We start from the raw sequence: 26,685 nt of genomic DNA, 5'->3' as shown, positions 1-26,685 counted from the left end.
CCTCTCACGCAATTCAAACTGTCACTGTTTTGCAGCTTTTGCTTCCTTGCTTGTCAAAAGCATTAACAAGTTAATAGTATAACTACGTGACTTGGGTGCTCTGCTTAAGACAGAAAAACAAATCATTTTGCAGTAGTATTATTACTACAGTAGGATTAACACAACATGGAAAATGACAAAAATACAAAAAAGAGTTTGGGAAGAGTCATAGGATTATACCAATGTATTTAAAGTAGTGTAGTTTTTAAAAAAAACCTCATTTGTGTGATTTATGTACATGTCCATTTGATGCAGTTACTTACTTATCACATACACGTGACCTGAGTGACTCCATCCTCCTGGTCAAATTGTCCATCATCCAGTTCCCTTAATACTCCATCACTGCTACTGAATCCTGGGAAGCCTCCATAAGGGGAGGATCCCTCCTTAATCCAACATTGTTTAGAAGGAGATAGGTGAAACTCGTCATGTGGTTGTCCAGTTTCTACAGGGCAGAAAGTAGCTGTGTCTGATCCAACACTTCTGCTGGACACCCTGCCTTTTTCTTCCCCAGTCATTTGTCTTAAGGACTTCCTCTGAAAAACAAGACAATGTTGAAATGTTAGTTTATTTAGGGGAGAAACAATTGAGCCAAACACTTTGCAATGGATCATGGATAAATTTAGTGTAGCTGCATTTTAATCATGAGTGCAATTCTCAAGAAACAAGAGATTGCCATTATCTGAGGGGGCAATTACCATTCCCACGGTAAATCTATGCAGTCAGAGTGTCAGTGGCTGCTCTATACAGCCCTTTGAAATGGGATCTACAGAGTCCTAGCACAGAAGGAACTCTGGATTAATACAGTCTGACTTTAGTGTTGGGACTGCCTGGCATCTTTGCTGTTGAAGTGATGGTTGCCAATGTCAAAAAGGAAAGTAAACAGATCATGATTTCACCAAATGATAGACCTATCAGACTGTGCTAAGAGTTCTCTGAGGCACAACAATAAAGAAAAGGTTTATCTCAGTTCAGCATCAGGGCTACCTGAGTTCCTGAGATCTGTGATGATGCAGCCCCTCCAGAGACAGTGTCAGTGCCCTGAGCAGGGTCAGCAAGGCAGGAGTGCCCTGAGCCACCTCCCTGGAGCCCTGCTCTCAGCACAAGCACAACTACACCAGGAGATGTCTGCCACGGGACACTGCCTTGCCCACAGAAGGAACACATGTAGCTAAGAGGGAATCCAGCCTCAGCACAGAGCTGCATTTTAGTGCATGAAGGACACAGTGCAGACATTTAAAAAAAAAAAACACAAACACTCTACAGACTTTTAATATGCTTCAGCAAGTTTGTGTCCCCCTTCTGTACATTGCTAAGCTTTTTCTCAAATCCTTTTGAAACAGTAAAAACAATGGCTTATGTGGCTAAAGGAAACATATTTAGGAAAGCTGTTACAGGGAACACTGGGAAATTAAACAAGGGGAAACAGCACTGCCTCAAGAGAAACAGAAGGAAATAAGTTTTGCCTGGATGCCACAGAAAGAGGATGGAAAAGTCTGCTTAAGGAAAATAAAGAAAAAGAGAAAAGAAAAAAACAACCCCCTCAAGCACTTCATGGTTCAATCTTGCATTTTATCCCTCTGAATCCTTTCTTAGAAAAACAAGTGGTATGTAACAAACAAAGTCCACAGAGACAGTACAGCCCTTGTAACCCAAGAAGCTTTTGTACTATCACATAAATCATAAGCAAGGCCATAACTCCCTACCCCACAAATACATAAGGCAGAGAGATGAGCTGTGATGACATAACATACTCCATCCTCAGAAAAGAGACCCTGTGAGATTAAGAGACCAAGTAATGGGGGATTAAAATTATGGTAAAAACCAATGTAATTGGCAAAACAGAAGAAAAATGTGACTCTGCTAAATGTTTCAGTTTCAGCCCCAATTACATATTTAGCCCATATTTAGCATAATGAAATTTCTGGTAGAGAAGCAAAACATTCAGTGGTACTGAAAAAACCACATTTTGTTCAGATTTCAGACATAGGAATCCTGACGTAAATGGTTACGAATCAGCTATTTCTTGTTTACTTTGAGTACGTTTAATGCTTAGGTCAAATGTTTCCCATTCCAACAACAATAAAACAACAACTACAAAACACATTTTATTTGTATACCCAAGGCTGCTCATCACCCTACAACAGGGTGGAAGAATTTAAACAGTGAGTACAATGCTTCCTATTTTTAATTTGAGCCATGTCTCAAAGATTCATCAGTTCCTCAGACTGAATGGTTTTACAGAACTGGTTTGTATTACATCTCTTGGCAGAATCCAACTTGTGACATACAGTTACACTGCCTTTTAAGAGACACATAGTTAGAAGTGACAATATGCCTTAACAAGGGAAAATGTATATAATAAGGGCATGAACTCCTGATACTGAGCATTAAAGAAGTAGGAAAGCATCAGGAGAAGCATTATTTTATGGCTGGCATGATTTTGCTTTATATATTTGCAATGTTGCTATCAAAAATTGTGGTCCAAAACATACTTTCAGAAATGAATTAGGAAAAGAAGTAAAGCCTACAAAGTCAGGCATGTGAGAGGAAGTCAGAAGGTTTTAAAGATAAAAGCTGGAGATGCTTTTGACACAGTGGGTAGTTATGGAAAAAACTCCACCTGCAGAATTTAGAGGAGGGTATGAATGGAGAGAGAGAGCGACACTGGCAAAGGAGACTGCACAGAACACTGAAGTGCAAAAAAGCAAAAGCTCCAATTCTGAAAATAAGAAATAAATTATAGCACACAAGAACTACCTGGGAACTGAGACAGTGGCAGAGACAAAAACAAACAGGACTTGAACTATACACATTGAAGGCAAGTTCTTCCAGGCATGGAAGTACTAATTATCAGGGGACACACTGAGAAGGAAGTTAGGCTGGAGATAAGCAGAAGCCTGGAGAAGAACAAAAAAAGGAAGAGTATATTTTAGAAACACTAAAGAAAGGAAAACACAGATGATGGCAACACACTGAACAGACAATTAAAAAAACACTGAGAAAGATCAAATAGAAATGCAAGAAATTTGAAGACTTATGGAAGTATTCATACAAATAAAGAAAAAAAAAACTAGGTACCACTGCCATATAATAATATGCCATGAAGGAGTTTGTGAAGTTACCATGAGTGAAAACATTCATAGCTCTCCTAACTGCTTAAGGTTATCACAGGAAAGACATGTTGAACAGAGAAAGGCTGATCAGCCACTGAAAATGAGAAAGAGCCAAAAATGGAAACCATCACAGTACACCAAAAGACCTGGCAAAGGAAAGCCCACCAGGAGTTACCCTTCTCTGGCCACAGCAGGATTTACTGCAGCAGTGTGCTAGTGCAGTAATTGTTGTGACACTGACTTTGAGCAGAATGTGGAGACTGTCAGTCACTTAATCCTCAAAGCACTTGATACAACCTTGTCCACCCAGAAAGGGACAAGCAGGTGTTGAGGTTCAGCTGCAGGAATTTTAAAGCCTCTATCTCTGTCACACAGTTTAATGCAACAACTGCCCTTCATCCTGATAACCTGCAGGTTACAGTATCCCTTAGAGCAGAGCTTAACACTCCTTTCTTCTAAAAATGTGAAAGTAGACATTTTGAAGGTCAAAATAGTTTTCTGTTTCATGTGCAAGAGATGCAGGATTTTGATCAGACTCCCTAAAGACTTCCAAGGAAACACAGCATAGCCAAACACATTCACCTGAGATACAGTAATTCCTTAGCACAAAACAGGTTTTTAGCCTGCTCATGCTTTTCTCTAAGAGATACTTAAGAGATAAGAGCTGAGGAAAAAAATAACATGTGATCCAGCTGCAAAAAACATTCACAAACTTGAATTTGTTTGCAGGGAAACCGTGTTCTGCCAGTTCTTTGTTAATTCTCAAGTCCAGCTTGTTTCTGTATCTTACCTTTATGTGAAGTACTAATTTTTTATATATTAGTGGCACAAAAATGTCACTCACCTCTGGTGTCTGGACAGCAGAACTCCACATAACAGGTCTCTGAAGAAAAATCACTTGCTTTGTGGCCAGATTTCCTTCACTAAAATTTAAAGAAAATAGTTTCCATGTTTTAAAGGCAATAATTGTCACTAACATATTTGAAGTCAACTTTAGGGTGGGTGTAAGTTCACAAGTGAGAAGAGGACAGACTAGAGTATTATCCAGTTTATTAATTCCTTAATGGTTCTATAATGATTTTTTTTAAAAAGAGAAGCATAGGACTAGGTTAAGGTGATGCACATGAAAATATGGACAGACCAGTTAACTTGTAGTACCATGACTGGAGTTATTTAACATGTGTGCTCTTGAAAGTTTAAATGTCAGAGCTCCTGCTTTTAATCCAAGTCTGCACATTTACATCTGAATCAAACCTTCACAAGTCTTTTTAAACTTAATCTTCATTGTTAAATATACAGCAACATATTGCTACCTATTAATATCACAACAACCAGGCCCAATCTTAATGGATCCATAGCTCCAGCAAATCTCTCAATACTTTGTGGTATGAAACTTATTTACTGCTAAATAAAAGTTGTAAAATGTTATCTAATTGACACAGCAGGATAAGCTTGCTGCATCACCACCTATGGAGAAAGGGCTTCAGCTCAGTTTTAGTAAGCTTTGCAGCAAGAATGAGATGAATGACACCAGGTGTTTTGTACCATGGAGGTACCAGCAAAGGCAGGACAAGAGAATATTTTGGTAAGAAAAATAAAGAAGGGGGGAAAAAAAGAAGAGTAACTTCAGTCCTGGAACTTTTACAGATGCTAATACTGTTATGGTAGACAAAGCAAAGATGTTGGGTTTTTTCCCAAAAGGGAATTCTTGTAGAAAAATAAACATGACAAGTGAAGTTGCTCCCCAGACCAGATATTACTGATAGGATGTTTCATAAGCATCACATCCCCTTAGTAGTGGTGATAAATACATCCTCTTTAAGTTTTAATGCATTTCCATCACCTTTCCACCAGAAATACATGTCACCACATTGATAAGATATGCAATACAAGCCCCAACTCCATGTTACGGAAAGTGAAACAATTTCAAGACAAGAACTGCGGAATAAGATTTTAAAAATTCCTGTTTTCTTCTAAATATCAGGTACTACATTTTTATAAGCTCTTCTCCCCCAGCTGCCTTTGGCCAGTATTAATAAGATCTTTAAGCATATAGAGGTAAAACACTGAAATTGTTTGGCCAAAGGGTGACTACAGATTTAACAGTGCACTAAATAAGAGTATCCAAACAGAAACACCAAAGAGATGTCAGTTCATTTGAAGTATTTATGATTCTACCTATTCTATCAAGTATAAAACTGTGTTACTATGCATAACATTACTAAGAACTACTTAAAAAAAAATGTAAGCTTTTACTTCAGTATGGATATGTCACAAGGTCAACCACCACACACAAGCAGTCAAGGCAACTGGTGCATGTTTCACAACTGAAAATTATTTTGAATTTAACATCAGGAACTTGCTCCAAGAAAAAACAGGGATTAGAACTGTTCCTAAGAGCTCAGAAGAGCTTGTTAACAGCCTGCCCCAGTAAAACTTCTGGAAGTAAGCTCTGAGAAAGTACAAAAATCAGTACTATTCTCAGCATAAACAGCCACTCAGATCAATAGCTAGTGATGATGGATTTGTGATTCTGTTTGGCCCCTCAATCTTTTTTCCAGTCTGGCTCAACTCAGGTCACGGCATATCTTTGCATGTCTTTCTTGGATGAGAACAGAGAACTAAAACTCCAGCTTGTGGGAAAAACAAAAATGCAGGAGAACAAACTCATTTGTTTCCTTAAACCTAACAAGGTTTCCTGCTCCAAGAGCCCCTACCTCACTATTTGCATTCATTAAAAGAAAGTGTTTAGATTTTATGTCAGTACAAGGAAATCTGCAATCCTGCAACCTTATTCCACTTGGCAAGGTATTTCTCTGTGCCTCAGTTATGTCTCTTTTGATCAATTGAAAAATGTCTCTTCCAAGCAACAAGGCTGAGCAGAGTCTCTGGCATGGGGAAGAGCCTAAGGCCTATTTTGTAACAGTGTCTGCATTCCTTCAGAGAAAAGAAAAAAACCCAAACACTGAGCTACAGCTTGTACAAATTCTACTAGAACAGAAAAAGGACACGATGGTGAGTAGACAAGAAGTAAATTAACAAATTTCTAAGTCTGACCTTATTAAAATGCTGCACACGACAAAGCAGCTATGAGCTTAATTCACAAAGAACTCAATGACAGTGGGATTTCCACAGAATTTAAATGAGAGAAAGTGCTCAGAGCAAGGGAAGCTCCACAGTTTCCCTCACATTTCTACATTCCCTCTTTGCCTCATAAGTCAGGGCATTTTGAAAATACAGATTAAGTGGTGAGCCAGGATAAAGGAATACCTATAAAGTCAGTGTTTCTGCAGTGCATTGCCCATAGTCTGCCCTGGCCATTTCAGGGACTACAGTAATCAGGGAAGGGAAATAAAGGTCACTGCAGAGTAAGGCTGCTGAAGCCTTTTTCCTGTCTCTTCTTTTAAGAGTGATGAAGAGCAACAGAGACTCTTTTGTTGAAACACCAGCAATTTGTCTGCTTATGCTGCATGGGCAAAACTGTGTCCTCTTACGTGTCTACATTTCAGTCCTCCAAAACACCATGAAGCTACAAGCTCAGTAGTACTGCCAGTGGCTCTGGTCTTTACAGATCCATTTTTAATGCATGACTATTTGATGTACAAAATACCTAGAATAGATGTTAGACAAGATTTTCTGAAAATGACCAAAGGGAATAAGACAAATTATTTTCATGTATGCAGGTGTGTTTTTTTGTGGATTTTTTTCATTTTCATTTCTCAAAAAAAAACCAACTTTGCATTCCTTTAGAACTGGGTAGCATCTAGACTTTCAGTTTGGAGGGAGAACCAGCCTGGGATACTAAGTGTCCTGGCTTAAAGGATCTATTAAATGAAAAAATTCAAAAGCCTTAAAAGTAATTCTAGTTTTCAACCACAAACATGTATGGACTTCTACAAACTCATGGTACTAACTATACTAAAAACTGCAGTAGTACTAATTTACAAGCAAATACAAAAGATCTGACATGAGGGAAAGTTTTACAATAAATTAGGAGAAAAGGAAGACAGACTAGAGGAAAATACTACAGTGAGTAAAAATGGGGATAATAAATAAGATTTTGTTTAACTGCTATGCACAAATTCTATTTTAAAAGTAAACATGAAAACATCATTTTGTCAGATCATTCCAAGTTACTGCTTATTTAGTTTTTTCACTGTTTCTGAAACCTCTTAATATTCAGACTGGGTTTTGAGGTCAGTTTTGAGTCTGGGGAAAAAAAACCAGCTGTTGAGCAGCATAAAGTGTCCTTCTTTATTAAGACTTTTGCATTCCTAGGATAACCCACCACCACCACAGTAATGGCATCTTTCATAGCAGACACACAGTAACCATGGAGGAATTTCTTCTCCTCTTTAAATACCAACATCAATGCCTAAAAATAGTAGTTATCAATCACTACTCAGCCTATCAGAACAGGAACACATTCATTTTCTGATTCTCATGAATTCTCAACCCTAATTAGGAATTCTTCTTCATAAGCTTTTTTCCTTTTTTTAAGGCAAATTGAATTGCTGTATATGAGATATACTACAGGCACACAAAGCATGATTCATCCTATTTCTTCCAAGAGTAACTCACAAACTACAATGGGATAACAAGCATTAGACAATTCATAGAGAGTCCTACTCAACCATTTAAGCGAGAAAACAAATGGTTTTTATTAGGCTGAGTTACTCTGGTGTGGATACAAAATGAATCCAGTTTCAGATTTGGCCAGGATACAAGCCCTTTAGCATGGGCACTGCTATTAATGCTCTGCTTGTTTTACATCTGGGATACAGCACTGCTTGAGACCTAAATATCTTCCTGCTACACTCTCACTAATGCAAGGAACAGCCCCAGCCTAATGAATCTGTTAATGCTTCCTACAGCACTGCACCCTATTTTTTTTTCCCCTACAGCACTTTGGCTCTTTTAGTTGGCCCTGCCTTGGCTCTGTGATCTCTGAGGTACAAACCAGCACCATTTGATGTGCTGCAAGCACAGGCTGACACTCCCAGAGTGTCACTCAGCAGCTGCTCAGGACATTCCTGACCCTGCTGTCCAAACCCCGTGGGGATGGGTACAGTTACATTGCTTGTGGGACACAAAAGTTTGGAAGTTAAATATTCGCTCATCCTATGACTCAGAACACACCATGACTGCTAACATCTCCCTCCCATTCTTCAAAGATTATACCCAGATTCTGAAGACCTACTCTCAAGCCCCAAGATTTGCCCAAAATTTCAGCTGTTTATGAAAATCAAGGCTGGTAATTCATATAGCCTATAAGTCACCATGTTAAAAGCTAACACCCTTATACTGCAAAATTATTGAAGAAATTAAAGGACAATCATCTGTTTCATATTCTGGAAACCACTTCTTCCAGAGGAAAGCAAAACAAGAGATTCTCAAAAAATATAAGCTACAGAACATGCCATATTTTACCACAACTTCTTTTGTCTTTGCGTTTAACCAGTTGGTTAAAATCAACTATTAGAAAAAACACTGCCAAAAAAAGCCAACACCTATTTCCTGAACACAAAAGCCTCCTTCTTACATTGGGTAAGTTCATTTAATTATGTCAAAACATTTAAGCAGAACTCTTTCTTGCAACAGTTTTTTTAGACTCTTTCATGCACATCTTTTTCATGCTTGATTTAACACAGTGAGGTCTGGGACCCAAAGATTACTCGAGTCATCCACTCTTTCCACACTTGTTAATGAGCCTTAAGCCCTGCCTCCACACCTTTGCTTGCTTTTGAAGTTTGGCAATCTTAATCTAATGGGTGGAGAACTTAAAAACAAAAACAAAACCAAAACAAAACAAAAAGAAAAAAACAAAAAAAAAGAAAAAAAAAAAAGAGAGAAGAGAGGCATTAAGAATACTTGGTCTAGTGTTGTATCTTTTTTGGGGGGGGGGGGGGCGTTATTTAAGAATAAAAAAAAGGAAAAAAGCAAGCCTGGAACCTTATGGGGAATGCAGGTCAGCAATTTAGCTCTTCTTATGTAGAAAAGAGTCCCATCAATGTTCTAAACAAGCATTACAGCTAGAGACCTGAAATCCAGTAGTCTGGTACTATATTTGAGTTAAACCATAGTGTCTATATTAGCCCAAGAATTTACTGGATTAAAACATTCTTTACGCTAATTTGCAACAAACACTCCATGACTGTCTTGTGACAACATGACTTTTGCCATGGTCTAAATCAGTCATTCACCAAGGTCCTAAACTAGTGAAATATTTCAACACTTGTTTCTAGTTGAAGCATGAGTAACCCCATTGCTGTGGACTGGGTTTGTGATAAAAAGTTTCCTAAATAAAATCTTCCACGTTTAGATTTACACAATACATTTTAAATTTAGAATTAGACTCACTGAAATCAGTAGTCCTAAGAAGATGTGGCAAAACACTCCATGAAACTGCTACTTACATCTCAAGTTTATATACATTTGACATCATCAGCATTTTTCTTCCTTTTACATTTAAGTATGTAAGTAATTATTTGCTAATTCCCAGGCACACACACCAAGAATGCTGTAACAGTTTGGGTACCTGTCATGTCGTACAATTGGTGTAGGCAGGACACAGGTCAGCAGCCATCCAAACTCGGCCAGCGTGTGCAGTAAAGGTCCATAATCTGTTTTAATTTCACACCCCTACATTAATAATTATAAAAAGTAGTAAAGAGACTCTGTACAGGTTTTATTGGCATTTCTACACAATTACAACATCTCCCCTCTCACTTTTAATGAGATAATCCTTTGAGATGACATCAAGCTGTTGTTTGATGGAGATTCATTATTTCAAACTGAAAACAACTTGAAAAGTTCAAGACTTCAAAATCCATGGAAAACAGTATTCATTAACATTAGGTATGAGACCTGACTCATCGAGGCATAATTCAAAGCACATCTCACTCATTAAACTTGTCACTTTGCTAAATTAGTGCCTAAAACTTTTCAAGCACCATAATTAGGTGTCTCAATTGACATTTTTACAGTTTTTATTCCAGATGTGAAAAATAAGCATCTCACTTAGCTATATACTTAAGATTTTGGTGGGTTTTTTGGTGGTGGTCTTTTTTTTTTTTTAAATATACAAGTCTTTAGTTTTATGTTAATTTTCTTTCACATTTGTAAATTTATTTATCATTAGATATTTCAAAAGTAAGAAAATCCAACAACATAATCCAACAACAATTGCTTTCAGATGTCATTCATACTAATAATCCTAAAAGATTAGAATATTTCTAAAGAGTAATTTAAGTAATGTCATTGCTGTAACCTACTACAGCAGTAGAGGTAAATTTATTAGTCTTTCATATTTAGCAGTAAAATCTTCATAAAAATACATATCTGAATATCATACTGAATTAATTCACTTGTTGTTTTTCTAGATCTGGCTATTTTCTCCCCATTTTTTTTAAAATAAGTGACCTGCACTTGCTGAAATTACACCTAAATTGGTCTGAAACACACAAAAATCCCCCAAGACGTTTTCTTTGGTAGTTGTATTTGTTGGTATGAACATTTACAAATGTCAGGCCAGAATTCCTCTGGCATATTTCTTTTATGCACATTTACCAATGCCCACAAATCTGACTTCATTTTTATCATTTGGGGCTCTAGTAAAGCCTATGCAGGTGACTTGAAACCATCCTGAATGTTTATAGAACGCTGGTACCAGCAACCTAAAGGAAAAAACAAAGAAAAATACCAGTAGGAAATAGCACTGCTAAATCATCACCTCATTTACCTCAATGACTGTCCATTGTTCAACAACTATTGCATCATTTCCTTTCCTGTTAGAACCTGGAACCCCAGTACCTTCTTCTTCATAGATAAATAATCCTTCTAAAGATTTGGGCAAATAATCCCCTGTGAACATAAACATAAACATTAAGTTTTAGGTTGACAGATCAAAGATGTACACAAGACATTTCTTTCTCACTGAAGAGTTCTCTAAAATAAAAGTAAATGACTCAGCAAACTCAAATTTGTGGCTACTTACGGAGTGTGAAAGTCAATTCACTATTAAAATCCCATGTTTTCTACATATATTGAACTATGAACAATTGTCTCAAAAGCATTAACCCCTTCCATACTCCAGTATGAATTCCAGTTTCCTGTATTCAACATATCCATTGCAGAGGATGGGCACAACCCTTTTTTCCTCAACTTCAATATTGTCCTCCTGACAAGACATATGGCTTTTGGTGTGGTGGGAGAGAGCACAAAAATGAGTGAACCATGAAGTGTAAAGCTCAATTACAGCCACTTAAATACATAACTGGCCACAGGAAGAGCCTGAAGCAAGTTAACTGAAGGAGGATTCCTGATGGGAAGGAAGTTTCGGAGCACAACTCTCTGACTCACATGTCAAAGCCTGGTAGCATCCGTTTGGCCCAGACTAAAGCTGCACATCAAATACCGGTTCAGTTTCTGGTTTTCCTTCTCCTAACAGCCTTTGGGAAGCCTTTTGTGGAGATTTACCTTGACAGCTGACTAAGAAACTAAATTGGTACAGCAAAATCATGTAATCCTCAGAATATCAGCATTAAATCCCCTCCAATACTGGATGAGGTATGTTACTACCTGGAGACTAAAGATGGGGAGTTATTCATGCAGAGAAGAGCACACAGCTCTCTCTGTGGGCAATGGGAAGACTGTAAAACTGTTGTTGGACAACAGCTGCAAAGATTAATTTCAACAGCTGCAAAACCACCCTTCAGTGAACTGTAACAGATCTCCAGAGAGTTCTTTTCCAGCTCTAAAAAAACTCTATAACTACAAGTCTGAATTCTCACCTCTCCTCCACCGAAGGAAATTTGGTTGTTCCACTGATTTCAATAAAAAGGAATAACAGTTTCAGAGTAAAAAAGATGACTGCTACAAACTGTGGCATTAGACTCTTCATGTGCACAAAATATGCAGTTTGAGAGGGACTAGCTGCCAAATTCCATCAGAAGTAAATCTACATTGATGAGCTTATGTGCCTCTGAGTCACTAAATTTACTGCAGAGCTACAGAAACACAGTGATTCACACTCAAAACCGTGGAGAGCAATGAAAACTGAAGAGTTGTCATTAGTGTCAGGCTTTTGTTTTTGAAGAATCATAATTTAAATTACAAAGATCATATGTTTTGCATTTTTTTTTTTTAATTTAAGGCCTTCAATAATTCAAGAGTGCATATTGTTTTAAATCAAAATTATCAGAAAAAAGCATAAGGCATAGTAAATAACAGCATAGTAAATACAGCAACTGCTCAGACTGACAGGAATTTTACCCTCCTCATATAATTAATGTAAAAAGCAGACAAAATTACTTATGAAAGCCAATTTAATACATTATTAATTATCTACTGCACTTGCTAATCATCTTGAGCATTGCAAAAAACTGTTTAAGGTCCCTGGAACCTTTTCAACTAACATTTGATAAGACTTTTCTCTACTTCAACCCTGTATTTTGCTTGCTTACACTGCAATAATTAATTCTAAAGGAACATCAACAAATTGCAACTTACTACAAGTAAGACAGGTACAAATGCAACCAAAGCACCACCTTAGTGAAGTATACAGTGTAGGTTTGCTATCAAACAACATTTGTTAAAATAGTTAATTGTTTTGGAATTTATTAATCATCTCAGTTTGTTTTGGTCTGTACTTCCCTAACACTAGGGAACTACAATTTTCTTCACTCTTTTACAATTAATTGTACAACAGTAGTTACCTACTGTTTTTTGCACACTGAATTTCTGGCTTTCAGACAAATCCAGTTCAAATGGAAATGAATCTCTCAATTACATATTTTACCAGCAACAAAGTTCAAGAGTTCTAAACACTTTTCATCCCATTGTCTTTTCTTGAAAAAAAGCACAAACCAAACCAGAAGAATTAGCACAAACTACTTATTTTGTTATAAAGCTACTCTAGTTTGCTGCTTTGGAAACTGTCAATTTAATAAAACAAAGCAAGAATTTCAAATAGTCAGTCTATTATAAATTTATGGAATCTGATACCTAAAAGGGAGTAATTTTCTGGGCAGTTACAGATCCATCTGGACATGCCCACATATATACCCTCCCATCAAGAAGCAAAACAACCACAATTTTTTCAAATTACATAGTTCTATGTAAACAAGCAAAAGCTTCATGATACCTTGGGACAGTACTCACCTTTAGAAGTTTCCCAGTGTACAAAAGAATCAACTAAGGCCAATCCTTGTTTATAATAAAATGTAGTTAATTCTAGCCAGTCTGCTTCCAGTGTACTAACAACTGGCCCTTTTCTTGTTACTTTCATAGACAAAACACCTTCATGGTAGGTCCAGCAGGTAGAATCATCATCAAAAACATTGAAGACTGTATAGAGCTTGTCTAAGGAGAGAGAAAGGAAGAATGAATCCCAAAGACAGTGCTCCAAAATTTGTAATATTACTAATCTCCTATTTTAATTTCATTTTCTATTTCTAAGCAACAGTTTTAATATTTTTTTCTAATGTTGCTCTGCTTAAGACCTAAACACACTCAGGACAAGATGTGAGGGGAGGTACACTTTGAGATATGAGGAAAATGTGAACTTATAACAGCTGGGCTGTCACTGAATTCTTCAGGTAGTTGGGGTTTGCATAAAGAAAACACACAAGGACTAAGAAAAACCAGTGGAAACAGCCTTCATTTCTGCCACTTGTGGAACTTCTGGCTACAAATATTTACAACTATAAAAACAAAAGACAATTTTCTAAGTTTGCAAATGTAAGGAATGCCTTGCACTGACTTTAACCCTTTATTCTCTGAAGTACCAGTGTAATTAGTTCCTTACTGGGATTTCCCCATAGTAACTGATGATCAGTGGAAGTTAAAGATAGAAAACCAACATACCCTCAAATTGGTTTTCTGCCTAGGCATTAATACTGTGCTGTAATAAAACCAGTCACAAGCAAGCACTCATGAAAAACTGACATAGCCATAGCATATTAGCAAATCACAGGTGCAAGTTATGAAACCCTAACTATGTCAGTGTGTTCTACAAATACACTTGTGTGTCACTGGAGTAGAGAAGTAACACAAAGCAGTTGCCCAGAAATTTTCTCAGATTGCCTAATACTGCTGGGCAGCCTAAATCAATGCAAACCAACATCTAAATATCAAAACTTTTGCACTGTCAAAACAAAGGAATTTGCTTAGATGACCCCAGTTAAGAAGTCAGTCTCTCTAGGCTCCAGAAACAGAGATATTTCCAAAACAGGATTTGTACCCTAAGTAATCTGAACCAACATCTCTAAGACTCCCTCTCTGCTTTGAGAAGTGTTACTACACCCACTGCAGGTGACATCAGGTGCCTAGAATAAGGGAAATTCAGAACAAAATGCTGAACTTTTAGTAAGAGATAACTCTTTTTACAGTTTTATCACTTTCACAGGTGCTTACATCACAATGGATGTGTTTATCCTGACAACCCTTAATTTCTTTTACCATATATTGAAGTGAGATCTCTTATTCTGTAGAAAAAGGAAACTGTGTGCAAAAAACAGTTTCCCAATACAACTGTTCAATTCCTCACATCTACCAGAAATTTACCTCTGCAAGCTATGTATTATAGGCAAAATTCAATAAAATTATATTCATAAAGCAATATAACAGTAAAAATTCATACTTAAAATCCCTAAATCTGTAACTTGGACATAGTTTTTTGCCTCTTTTGAGCACAGGTAAATGAAGTGGCATGCTGGCATGGTAGTATATACCTACACACATGTAAGACTGCCTTGGAAAATTCACATCAGTATTTTTCAAAACAATGGTTACATAAAACATAGACCAAGAAAGACAGCTAAGTTTCCAGAAGTTTTATCTTATCAACTCCAGTGATTTTCTGTTTGACTAATATAGAGAAGCCTGGCATATATCCTTGCCAAAGCTTTTTGAAATTTCCTGAGAACACTGCATGTAGGGGATGCAGTGGCTGCTGATCTACCTGGTCACACCAGCCTGTACAAACAGTGCTCCTGAACAAAATCTAGTTTTCCACTTCTTCCTTACAGACTGCTAATATATAGCAACCCACTATTTCAAGCTGTAAAAAAGAGTTAAGCTTTACCAGATTATGCTATAAAGGCTCACTTGTAGAAAAACTGCTTTTACTCAAGTGTTAAAAATAAGAGGGACACTGATTATCTTTGTGCTTAGAGTCATTATTCTCAGTCTACAAACTGGAGAGGCTGCTTTAACAGGAAAGGGAAAAGGTTGCTTTGGAAAGCAATTAAAACATGTCTGCCTCATCAGGGAATGTAGCCTGACATGAAAGTTTCATGCTGCCTGCTTTCCACACAATTCTGTCTTGCATTAGTTCTCTTACTCAGATTACTTCTCTCTTTTTACCTTTTCCTCTTAGCAGCCAGGAGGCCTTATGAGTTTCAGTACCAGAAGTCAATGTTTCAGACCATTTTTTGCACAGACTACACCAAGCACCTCATCCCTTCTACAACTAAGTTGTCTACTACAGCACCAGCATTTTTCAATGATGCTTTTCCTTCCTATACTTCTAATGCTTACTTTTCTCTAAGAAATTCATTTTGTAACAGTTATTGTCTTCAATTTCATGGTCAATGCATTAATTTCAGTGATCTCTTTCAGGACACTTCTTGAAGGCACACTAACCAGAAAGAATCCATTATGAACGGATTTATTTGGTGTACATTATGTGAGTTGCCTGGAAGCATGTAAAATTATGGCTCTAGCTGGAAGGGGCTCTCTTTGTTGTTATCTTTGAAACAGGCACAACTGGAATCACAACATATACTTTGAAATCAGTACATGTTTATGATTTTATATTGAGTAAAACTATGTGTGCATTGCAGAAAATATTTTATAACTATTGCATCCTTCTAAAAGGACGGATTTTTACTGCCACATGTTTGCTATACACATACTGAGCAGAAAACCTTGAAATGTGCCACATTTCAAGCCACAATTACACTGTGGGCGATTTTAGGGTGTTTGTGGTTTTCTTTTTTTCTTTAAATTGCAAACTAGAATTCTGACAGTACATTTACAACAGTCTATATGAAAACTGAAGTATCATTTTAATATATTAATACAGCTCACATACATAAAACAGAAGGTGAGTGTTCCTTCTGCTTTTTTTACTGGCAACTCTTTCAGAAATGCATTTACATATGCCTGTATCGAGGCATCTTCCAAAACCAGTATTTGATACAACAGAAAATGCTGCTCTTCTATTTTTTCCAAGGCCTCAACAACTCAATAAAATACCTTATTTCTGCAACAAACAAGCAGCATTTATTACCATCTCCTTTTTGTGGTTTAGAAGGGCTGGCTTCTTTGCCAAACTGGAAATCTGAATCCTCTAACAGTCTGCTTTCTCCATGCATTTCCTCCTCTATCCCACTCTCAGATGAGTGACCGCTCAATGTCCCTTCATTCCAGTTTTTATAGTTTTCCTCAACATTTTCTCTTCTGTGTTCCCGATTTCTTCTGCCCAGCGTTGATTCCAGCTCTGCACCTCCATCTGCACTTGTTCCATTACAGGCTTTAGGCTGAGGAAAATGTTGTGTTACAAATCCCACGAACTTCTTTCCTCTTTTAGCAGCTTCATTAACCTGCAATACAACATAAACTTAGCTGCAAAGTCATTTTAGAATTGCATGGACCTTTTTCTTCTTTAAAACTTGTACATAGATGAACCACTTTACTAAACTGCTGAGGACATAAAGGCCTAACACTGTATTAGAGAAGGGTGACTTGTCTTTGATGCTGCCCCTGCTTCAAAGTAAATGGAAGTTTTCCAGCATGTCTTTGGAGTTAGGCCAAGAAAGGTGGCCAACACTGGTACTGACTTCAGAGCATACAAAATCCTTCATTTAGAACAAACCCCAAGGATTTTATTTACTGTCTTGTATTGATAAGCAGTATAGTAGAAAAATAAATAGTATTCCTCTAAATATGTGATACCAGTCATACTAAAAATACTTCTATAGTATTGGAGGTCAGTATCTCTCTCATGAGCCATTAGTCATTACCCCCTGGCTCCCTTGGAGGCTACTCAGCTTTATTATTACTGAGGATAGTGGAGGAGCAGAGAAAGCAGGGACTAGAAGCAAATGAAGATACTCTAATTTCAGCCAGTGCTGTCTTCATGGCACTAAAGTCTCAATGCACAACTGTAACATCTGTGCCACCTGTGGGATGTGTCTGTTCTTGGGGCTGGTTTTTTTCCCTGGGTTAAGGAGTGCTGCCATTTAGGAAGGTGACCCCACTGACACCTTGTACTACAAGCTCCCCTGGGAAGTAAAAGTCCTCATAGGTAAATACAGGAGCTTCAGCTCAGAAAAAGACATCACATGGGAGGTACTGGATTAAGTGAGGGCAGAGGGGGAAGGATCTTTATTCAGTTTACTCACATAAACTGTTAATCCCCAGGGTGAGTAAAAATCAAATTGGTACTGCAATCCCTTTTTAGTGCCATGATAGTGACACTTCAGTCTATCCACTGCCATTATTTATGTACAGCAATGATACAGTATGCCAATCACTGTGGTTATATATACAGAGCTGCTGCTTCAAGGACAGCCAAAATAGTTTTGAATTTAACAAGCAACAGAGAAAAACAGACAATAAGAGAATCTTTTTGAAAAAAAAAAAGTATTAATATTTGACCGGATTAATGGCTCTGTCTTTCTAAAACTGAGGGCATTTAAAAATCAAATTATTCTCACATACTACTCCTGTAACAGATATGCTTCCAAGACTTCATCACTACTCATTTCAAGTGTGTTTTTCCTTCTAATCTTTGTCTGCTACACTACACCACCAACCTGGAATAGGTGTATATATATTATAAAAGCATAATGTAATCACATTTTACATTTGAAGCACCTGAAAAAGTCAAAACAAGCCATTTATAAAATACAAACAACTCTTGACATTTCAAAGATCATTAAAGATCTCCAATATGCTTTTTCTTCTACTACCCTCCTTGGCAACTAATGCCAAAGATACCACTAACTCTTGTAATAACAATAGCTTCCTGTTTCAGCAAGTCTTCAATTCTGCAGAGGAAGTTAAACACAAAAAGAGCTAGAACTATAACTTGCATTCCAGTAGAAGTTTTCTGTAACTCTACAATGTTTTCAAACACTGTGCCAAATAAATATTTATTATAGTTCCTATACTTGTTGTATTTTTTGTTAAAGAATGAAAAGAACATTTCTTCTTTGTACTTAACTCAGAAAAACATAAAATACACACATCATACGAGTGTTTTATAAAGAGAGACTGAGGTTGAGCCTGATTTTGCTTTCAGTGAAGACTTCCAAAGCTTTACAGAGATATTTAGTCCTACATGACAAAAAGCAACTCTTTCCTCACTTTGAAAGAAGTTTTGTAGCTTCTATAAAATAAACACAAAACTAAAACCACAACCACTAAATGTAACTTACACTAAGATAGAAACAAAAATATGAGGAGAAATTGGAAAAAACCTCCCTTACCTTTTCTAGCAGTTCTTTCACTACTTCATTTGTCAGTGTTTCATATGTTAAAGGACATTCCTCAATCACCAGCCTGGGGTGCCTTTGTCCTCTGGGTGCTGCATGCTTCTGGCTAGAACACAGAAAGAAAGCAGTCTTTGTCAGGAGTTTGCTGCTAACTTGAGCAAATGCTTGCATATAGAATTCTTTTCTTTTGGAATAGTTATGAATGAAATCCTGACAATGCTTCTTCATACTATTTAGAACTCAGTGGGTTTTGGTGTTTTGTTCTGTTTCTTACACAAAGTGACAGGTACTATGTGTTTCAATGCCAGGATAAGAATATTAATATTTAACAGGAATTTCATCTGAAGACCATGCAGAGAGATATTTTAGAAATAAAGCTTTAGTGACAAACAGCTCTGCCTTTGTAATAAATAAATGCAAAAATCTCTGACAATGCAAAACACACAAATTAAAACTCTAAATTTAGTAAGCATAAAACAGGTTCAGTTTTGTAGAAAACACATCATGAATAGAAATGGTCCTTTTACACTGTTAACATCCTGCTGCTTAGTTTTTGTAACTAAAGGAGAGCTGCAGCTGTTAAATGAAACAGTGTAGGCAAATACTAGGAACACCACGCAAAAACACTTACTGAGGGTTAAATAACGTTTGAATTTCTCATATTGAAGCAGATAAACACTAACTTCCATTTAAAGTTACAGAATAGCACTCATGTTTCATCTAAAGCCAGTTATTAGACAACATTCAGTGTATGCCAATAATATAATGGGATTTTATTAGATGTTTTCTTTGTATAATAATTTCATTTAGAAAATCAATTCTAAATGAAATTATTAGACACATTAAAATATAGAAGTTTACTTTCCACACAGTTGTTGGAGAAGGTGTATTTGCCCACAGCAAAACCAGCCGTGGTACATATGGCACCTGGGAAGGAAACTGGAACCTACACCAGTTTCACAGGTATGCTACAGTCTCACCCTTCACCCATTCAAGGGCCTAAAGGTTCAAACAACAACTTCCAAAGGATGCCATATCTACAGGGATAAGGCAAATTGTGGGAGCTGTGTGCTGGCAGTGTCAGCTCTTCGAAGCCTCAGCTCCAGGGCAAGCATTTTGCTTCCTTACTCAACTTTTTGCCCACAGGAACATCATTCACCTTGTTTGCAGATGAATTTATAAAGGTTAAGTTGCATGAACAGCAAATACTCCAAAAAATGCTTGTTTAACCAAAGGGTTTGAAAACTTCTCTCAAATGAACACTTTGAGAAAGCATTAGGGCAGTGGCAGCAAGGCAGCTTCCAACTCACACCCTCCCAGTTCTCAAATAAAGACAAGAACCTTGGTGCATCACATAAGGACTCAGGATAGAAGGGGAAGCTTCACAGCTTTTAATGCTCTAAGAAATCCACTTTCCAGTTATTCAAAGTAAGAACAAGAGGTTATTTTTTTGCATTAAAGGAACTAATGAATGGTAACATTACTTTGTATGTGTTTTTAGGACCACATGGTGATTTCAGTAAAAACAGGAGTAATAAACAAGACCATGGATCTGGAACATAAACAAGCTCCTGCCTCTCCCTCAGTGTCAAAACTAAGCTTTTGTATGACCTCTGATCCAGAACAATGATTTCATTCTTAATAAGGAAAAACCCAAACTATCCCTGACAAATTAATTCACAAACTATGTCATTTTTCCCTGGGAAAGACAAAAGTTTTGAAAACCAAGAAAAAGCAAGCATGAGACAGTTTAAAGCAGCTTATTACTCTCCTAATATTTTAGTTAATCTTTTATTTGCTGCAAGTTCTAAGACAGATGTTATTACACTTTGGATTTTTGTTAGGCTATTTACTAAGGCAAAGGAAACGTTAGCTTACCGTGTGCTTAGCATTAATTAAAGACATTACTAATCTGAGGTGCTCATTTCAAACTGATAAGCAATGAATGTTGAGCAGCCCACATACAAATGGCTTCAGTAAAGGATCACTGTATTCAAGTGATTTCACTGTTACCTTGGCTTTAACCGTGAGAGCACCACTCGGTACATGTGACTCGCAGGGAAGCTCCTTCTCCGTCCAACTGGCAGCAGAATGGGATGCACAGCTCCCACGACATAGCCTTTGCTGTAATACTCCTCCACCCGAGATGCTATATCCAACACAGAACTGATCTTGATAACTTCTGGATTGGAAGAAGCTAAAAAGCATTGAAAGCAGAAGAGAAGCACATGATACTGTGTATGTCTGTAAAGATTCTGGGTGAGTTCCTTTTATGTAAACCTCACAAAACCTATCCCCAGTCATTTATTAAAACCTACAGTCCTATTTACACAAGAAAAAGCAGATTCATGGATGATTCAACACTATTCAACTACTTCAAGTACCTATTTTTACAACTTAATACGATCTATTTTTAACATACTTGGCAACATTTTCTGTTTGATCAAGGTCTGCCAAGCTGATTTAAAAGCTGTGTTAACATCTAAACACATAATAGGGTTGAACTTAACAAAGCAACTATTTTGTCTAGCCAAAGCCTTAAACATACTAATGCAGTATCCCTCAACTCCAGTTTTCAGGTAAATTCCCACATAACAGATTTAAACCTACGACAAGTGATTTGTTTCCATTTTTTTTTCCCTTAGAAGTGATCTGAGGATTATCAGTTGACATTTTGACAGCCCCAGTTCCTTATTTCAACATATTTACACATCACCTAAGTAAGCTTCTGCTGGCACTGATTTCTAAGGATGGTCCCTCTCAGAGTGTGCAGGCATTTTGCATCAATAGGCAGCACCTGGATAATACGTTATTGTTTGGGAAAACTACAGAGATAAAGGGAAAAACTTCTTGGAGAACCGTTTTTGAATGGTCCACAGATTTTGTAGAGAAAAGGAAGACTCCATGCTGATAACAGATATATATTCTGCTACAGTCACTCTGATGTGTCAGTAATTCCTGTTTCTATCAAGTACAGCTGGAACTCTAGATGGTCTCAGAAAGCAGAAAATCAATACTCAAACACAAATAGCAGCAGAAGAGTCATTACACCAGCACAGATTTGCCAAAGCTTTCATCCTTTGCACTTAGGAACTCTGATAACAAAACAGCCTGGCTGGAAATCTGCTAGTCTATTGGTGACCCCTGGTCCAAGCAGCCTATCTGCCTGGATCCTGATGGATCCCTATTTGCAGGACTTTTAATGCATTAAGACCAGTGCCCATCTCCACCAAAGGATGCCTCAGTCAAAATTAAGTGACCTCGCAACACTTTTTCCAATATACAAGCAACTGTAATGTGCTGCCCTGAACATTCCCTTTCAAACCATACAAGTGAAACTAATTAAATACACTAACTCTTCTTTGATTCTGTAATTAAAAAAATGCATGAAATAAAAAATAAAGTAAACACAATTACATAAAACTTTCATCACTTTGCTGAGTTAATTTCTTGTCCCTACCTTCTTTTGTCTATCTGCATTATAGTGCACATTGGCAACAGCAAGGAATTTAAGGACCTAAGACACAGAAGTCACTAAGCTTGTCTATCCTACTGCTTTAAACTATCATAAACCAGAGACACGACTCCTCAGTTTGCACAAATATTTTATTCTAATAAAATGAATTAGAACTCTGTTGATTCACATGTAGTGCTCCGTACTGCTTTCCTGCTATAAAACATGGATAATATTGACATACATACAGTTACCAAGGGCTTTAAAAAAAGACCACAAACCCCCCCCCAAACTATCAGAAACTAGTATTTTAAAACACTCCAATGCTTTTTATTACCAATTTCTACTAATGGGAAAAGGAATGGTGGCCTACTATGCTTGTCACTATAAGAGCCTTAACAAAAAAGCCATCAAGAAGAACCAGAATAATTTATACCAGGGAAACACACACTACCAAAAATTATCACCAATACACATACTGATGGCTTATTGCTGATAACCAGCAAATTCAAGCTATTAACTAAACTGTCAGTCATTCTCAGTCATAAGGACAGGGCTGTTGCACTTTTTCTTTAAGCAGACAGTGTATCACAGCTTCCCTTTTGTAAACAGATGACATTTTGTGATTAGCAATACTCCCACATGCCATGATTCCACTAACTGTAAGTCCAGGAGCCCATGTATTGAGAAATAACTGCTCCATAGCCCACAGACCAAAAAAGTAGGAATGATGCAATATGGTTATCACATCCCTGATTTATAAATGTCTTAAACCCTTTTTCATAACAAAAGTTTCCTTCCTGATGTGCTCTCAACAGGTAACCAAAATACTGTAGCAATAAGAACTCTAGCTAACTTTCTAGCTGCATAGTAAGCCTCAGATCCAGGAGACTGAAGATGATGACAAAACATCTATTTCATACATATTCACATTTCACATATTCACTATTTCATACATATTCAGAGTGACAAGAACTTGACAGCATGTCATCTTAGTAGGCTGCATCAATATTTCTTCTTTTCCCTAACAGGAGGATAGAGGATAATGCGTAAGCATTCTGCTTAATAGAAATATATAAACTATCCCTACTTTCTGGTTAAACTGACTTCAAAAAATAGCAGCTGTTTGTGTGATTGGGATATGCTTCATGACTGAGACCTTGGAATTTACAGTCAATGACCAGCACTTAAAATGACACTTCAGAATCCACTGCTCCCTCTTTTTTGTACTACTCCAGTCCACCAAAATAAAAGATAGGCTGTGATTTTTTCTGTTTGGGTTTCCCCTGATGGCCATCATCCTCCATGGAACTCAAAGCTAATTTTTACAGTAGGAATGGGAGCATTTTGGGGACCAGGAAGGGAGAAGCCAAGGTTCAGTGCACAGCTAATAACTAGTTAAGATGCACAGGGACTCCAGCCAGCAAATTCAGACTACAGCATGGTTGACCTAATCTGCATCATGGCCTGTGAGAAAAGATCAGGGACTGCTGAAAGTTTCCCCAGCAGGCTCATTTTGACTTCATATTGCATATACCTGATAAAGCACAGAATAAGGCATATTGAATTAACACATTTATGCTTGCTATACTTTTATCTTGATGCAGGACATGGTTTACTGTAAGATCTTTAAATATTATTAAGTGCAGATTTTCTGTTTAACTTGGTGCAAGATCCAGTGGCAAGAAATCACTCAGGCACACAGAAACCTCCTATGCAGAGGAAGACTTTCTTCTGGAAGTAGGCAAAGCAGAATGAGTGCCATAAATACACAACTTGACAGCAGAGCAAAAACTTTGGTCTGAAGTGATAAAGGGCTCTCATTTAGTTTAATTAAGCCAAAGGACATTCAAATAGCAACAAGTACATGAGCAAGCTGACTGAAGGAAAAAAAGAAAAAAAAAGCTCAGTATATTCTCCACAGTTCTTGAACCAATCCATCCATTTCAGAAACACTCAGAATTGAAAAAGGCCTCCAAGACAGTAGAAATATGCACCATGTTCTTTTTCTGTATTCATCTTAGCTCTAAAAATAGAGACTTCCAAAAAATAAATTTAAGGTTATATACACATATCTAGAACCATTCAACAGAAAGATTGTTTACAAATCCCCTTACTTCCAGTAAGAAATCTAAAAAAGAGTGAGGTAACTATCTGAAACTGATCTCAGTTATTTACCATTCATAATTCCACTGAAGCAAGGCAATTCTGATTATCAGACAAAACAACAGAAAATGAATCTTTACTGCTGTACTGCTAGGTTAATAAAACAGAATACACAATACACCTTTAATTGGACACGTTCGATGGGCTATTACTTCAAAGGTCACAACCACCTTTAAAACAAATAATATATAACCCACTATTAGAAACTGTAACTTGAAAACACAGCAAAACTATCTGGAATAGAGGCTATTTAAGAACACTGAATGCTCTTCAGTTTCCAAAAAATTTATCCTTCCTATATCAGTAGCTAATCCATGTATGCATTAGGCAGCCAAGCTTTATTTCCAGTATATTACCATTACTTATTTGACAGTTTTCTTTCTTCAAAAGAAAAAAGCCAGTAAGAAACTTTTTGTGTAAATAACCAGAACAAAGATATCTAGTACTATATAACCTAGCAGAATATATCTTCTATTAGTATCTTACATCTTTTTAATGAAAAGACTCTTGTATTTAAAATAAAAATATTACAACACTTAAAAATAATCAAAAGCCAAGTTTTGTTTATGAAAACATTCCTGCAATTGCAGTAAGACCTGCACTTACACTGTTTCCCTTTATCCAACCCTTCTAGTAATAGCAGTTACTTCAAGTCCTTGTTATTAAGCATTTCCAGTAGATTGGGTTGTTACAAAATGCAAGTTACTACGAAGTGACTGTAAAACTGAGCTGTCTGTGCTCTGAGGGCAGCCATCTGGGCTTGTTTACGTTTTCAACTTTGTGGAACAGGGAGTTGCTCTGTTAGAGATGGGACACCCTCGGGAAGGAAGTATCCCACAGAGCACTGTCTGCCTCTAGCTATGCATACAGATTTTGTTTCATTTCAGTCACAATTTCAAAAGACTATTCAACAACTACAAGTAAAGCATTTGGGAAAAAAATGTAAGACAAAACTCAGACTCTTATAACAGAAACCTCTACCAAGAGACTGCGGTGGGCATAAGAGGGGAAGTTACTCCTGATATACAACTAAGGAACAGACTTACTTCTGCATAAAGAAACAAGGACAATGACAGCCTGTTTTCGGAAGTAGAGTGCATTTAAAAAATTGTTATTCAATTAAGGCTCAGGCACAGTGTATTTTCTGAACCGTCACACTGAATTCAGACAACCATTATTCAAAGCGAGTACGGATGGCAGTATGTGACTCACAGGAAAACTAGGAAAAATCTCTGAACAGTTTTTAGCCAGCTTCCTTAACGAGGACAGTTGTATAATTTGGAGGGTTTGGTTGTTAAAAATACTTCAGCAGTTTCCATTGTAATTTTATACAAGTAAGAACCTTCGTCATGATTTGTGTTTCAAAATAAGAGTCTTACATTTTGGCTAGCTTTGATAAAAGTGCCTAAGATTTACTGTAAGCCAAACAAGACAAAACTAAGTTAAAACCTACTCCTTCTTACTTCAAAAGAGTAAAGATACAGCATAAAAAAATACCTTCTAAGGTAAAATCCAGCAATACATATTCATAAGCAGAATCCGTCTTTGTTTCAACTTGTGGTCTCTTCAGTGTAGAAAAGATTTTTCCAGGGCTGCTATCATCTGGGTCTTCCAGCTTTCTCAGTCCGCACCCCATGGCAAGATCTGCAAATGATTAAGTCGCAGGAAAAGGTGGGGGGAGCAGCAAGATCTGTCGCTCTTACTACAGGGGAAAAAAAAGGAACCAAATAATTCCCCTTGATTTTTTTTTCCTATTAGCTGTAAATCCAAACAGAGAAAAAGTCCCGTTCCCAGACCAAACAGCAAAGGTACTTTCCATTCATTTTTAATATAGAAGCAGTAAGCTCGCGATGATTTCAAGCTACAAACTTGGCTAAGAGTAGGCTTGATTTCGCAGCAACATTAGAGCTGCTCCCAACTAGCAGAGATTTTCCATGCCACGTCAATTTACAGCCAGCCCCTATCAGTGCTCTCTTGCAGAGGACACCAATAGTGCTTTGTTTGTCCTTCTAGACTGACTGGGTGAGGGGGGGCGAGGGGGGAAGAAGAACTGAAAAAGAAAGTTAGAGAGAAACTTGTCTGTCATTACTTACCTCCAGAAGTTCCCAACTGCAGTAGAAACTCAGACAGGAAAAAAGCAAGTTAGTCAGAATGAAAGAATGAGAAAAGAGCCTCAACATGGTTGGAGATGAAAATCACTTCCAGAAAGGAAGTCAGCTTCAAGAGGAAATTGCTTCTGGCATCTCAAAGGGTAGAAAGGCAAATGAAAAGCTGTTTAGTCCTTATTTTAGATTTCAGAGTTGGCTCCTATTTCCTTTCTACAGGGACTTTCTTACAGAAAAAAAAAAATACAACAAGAACACAGTGTAATAGTGTAAAAATATGTAGTAATTTCTTGTCCAGAAAA

At 37.2% G+C, this 26,685-nt stretch overlaps 1 protein-coding gene across 1 annotated transcript; it reads right to left on the bottom strand.

Moving 5' to 3' along the window:
• On the bottom strand, positions 1–25,914 carry RFTN2 (raftlin family member 2; the record flags this gene model as incomplete). The annotated part of the gene is made up of 9 exons (XM_084209358.1): positions 1–575; positions 4,000–4,078; positions 9,694–9,797; positions 10,897–11,018; positions 13,317–13,517; positions 16,450–16,762; positions 18,653–18,764; positions 20,672–20,855; positions 25,776–25,914. 9 exons carry the CDS (start codon positions 25,912–25,914, stop codon positions 306–308), a joined length of 1,524 nt encoding a protein of 507 aa, XP_084065484.1. The 3' UTR covers positions 1–305.
• Between the last annotated feature and the right edge of the window lie 771 nt (positions 25,915–26,685).

The sequence above is a fragment of the Fringilla coelebs genome (genome assembly GCF_963513975.1).
Source record: "Fringilla coelebs genome assembly, chromosome: 7".
Lineage (NCBI taxonomy): Eukaryota > Metazoa > Chordata > Aves > Passeriformes > Fringillidae > Fringilla > Fringilla coelebs.
This window is presented reverse-complemented; position numbering and strand designations above follow the sequence as displayed.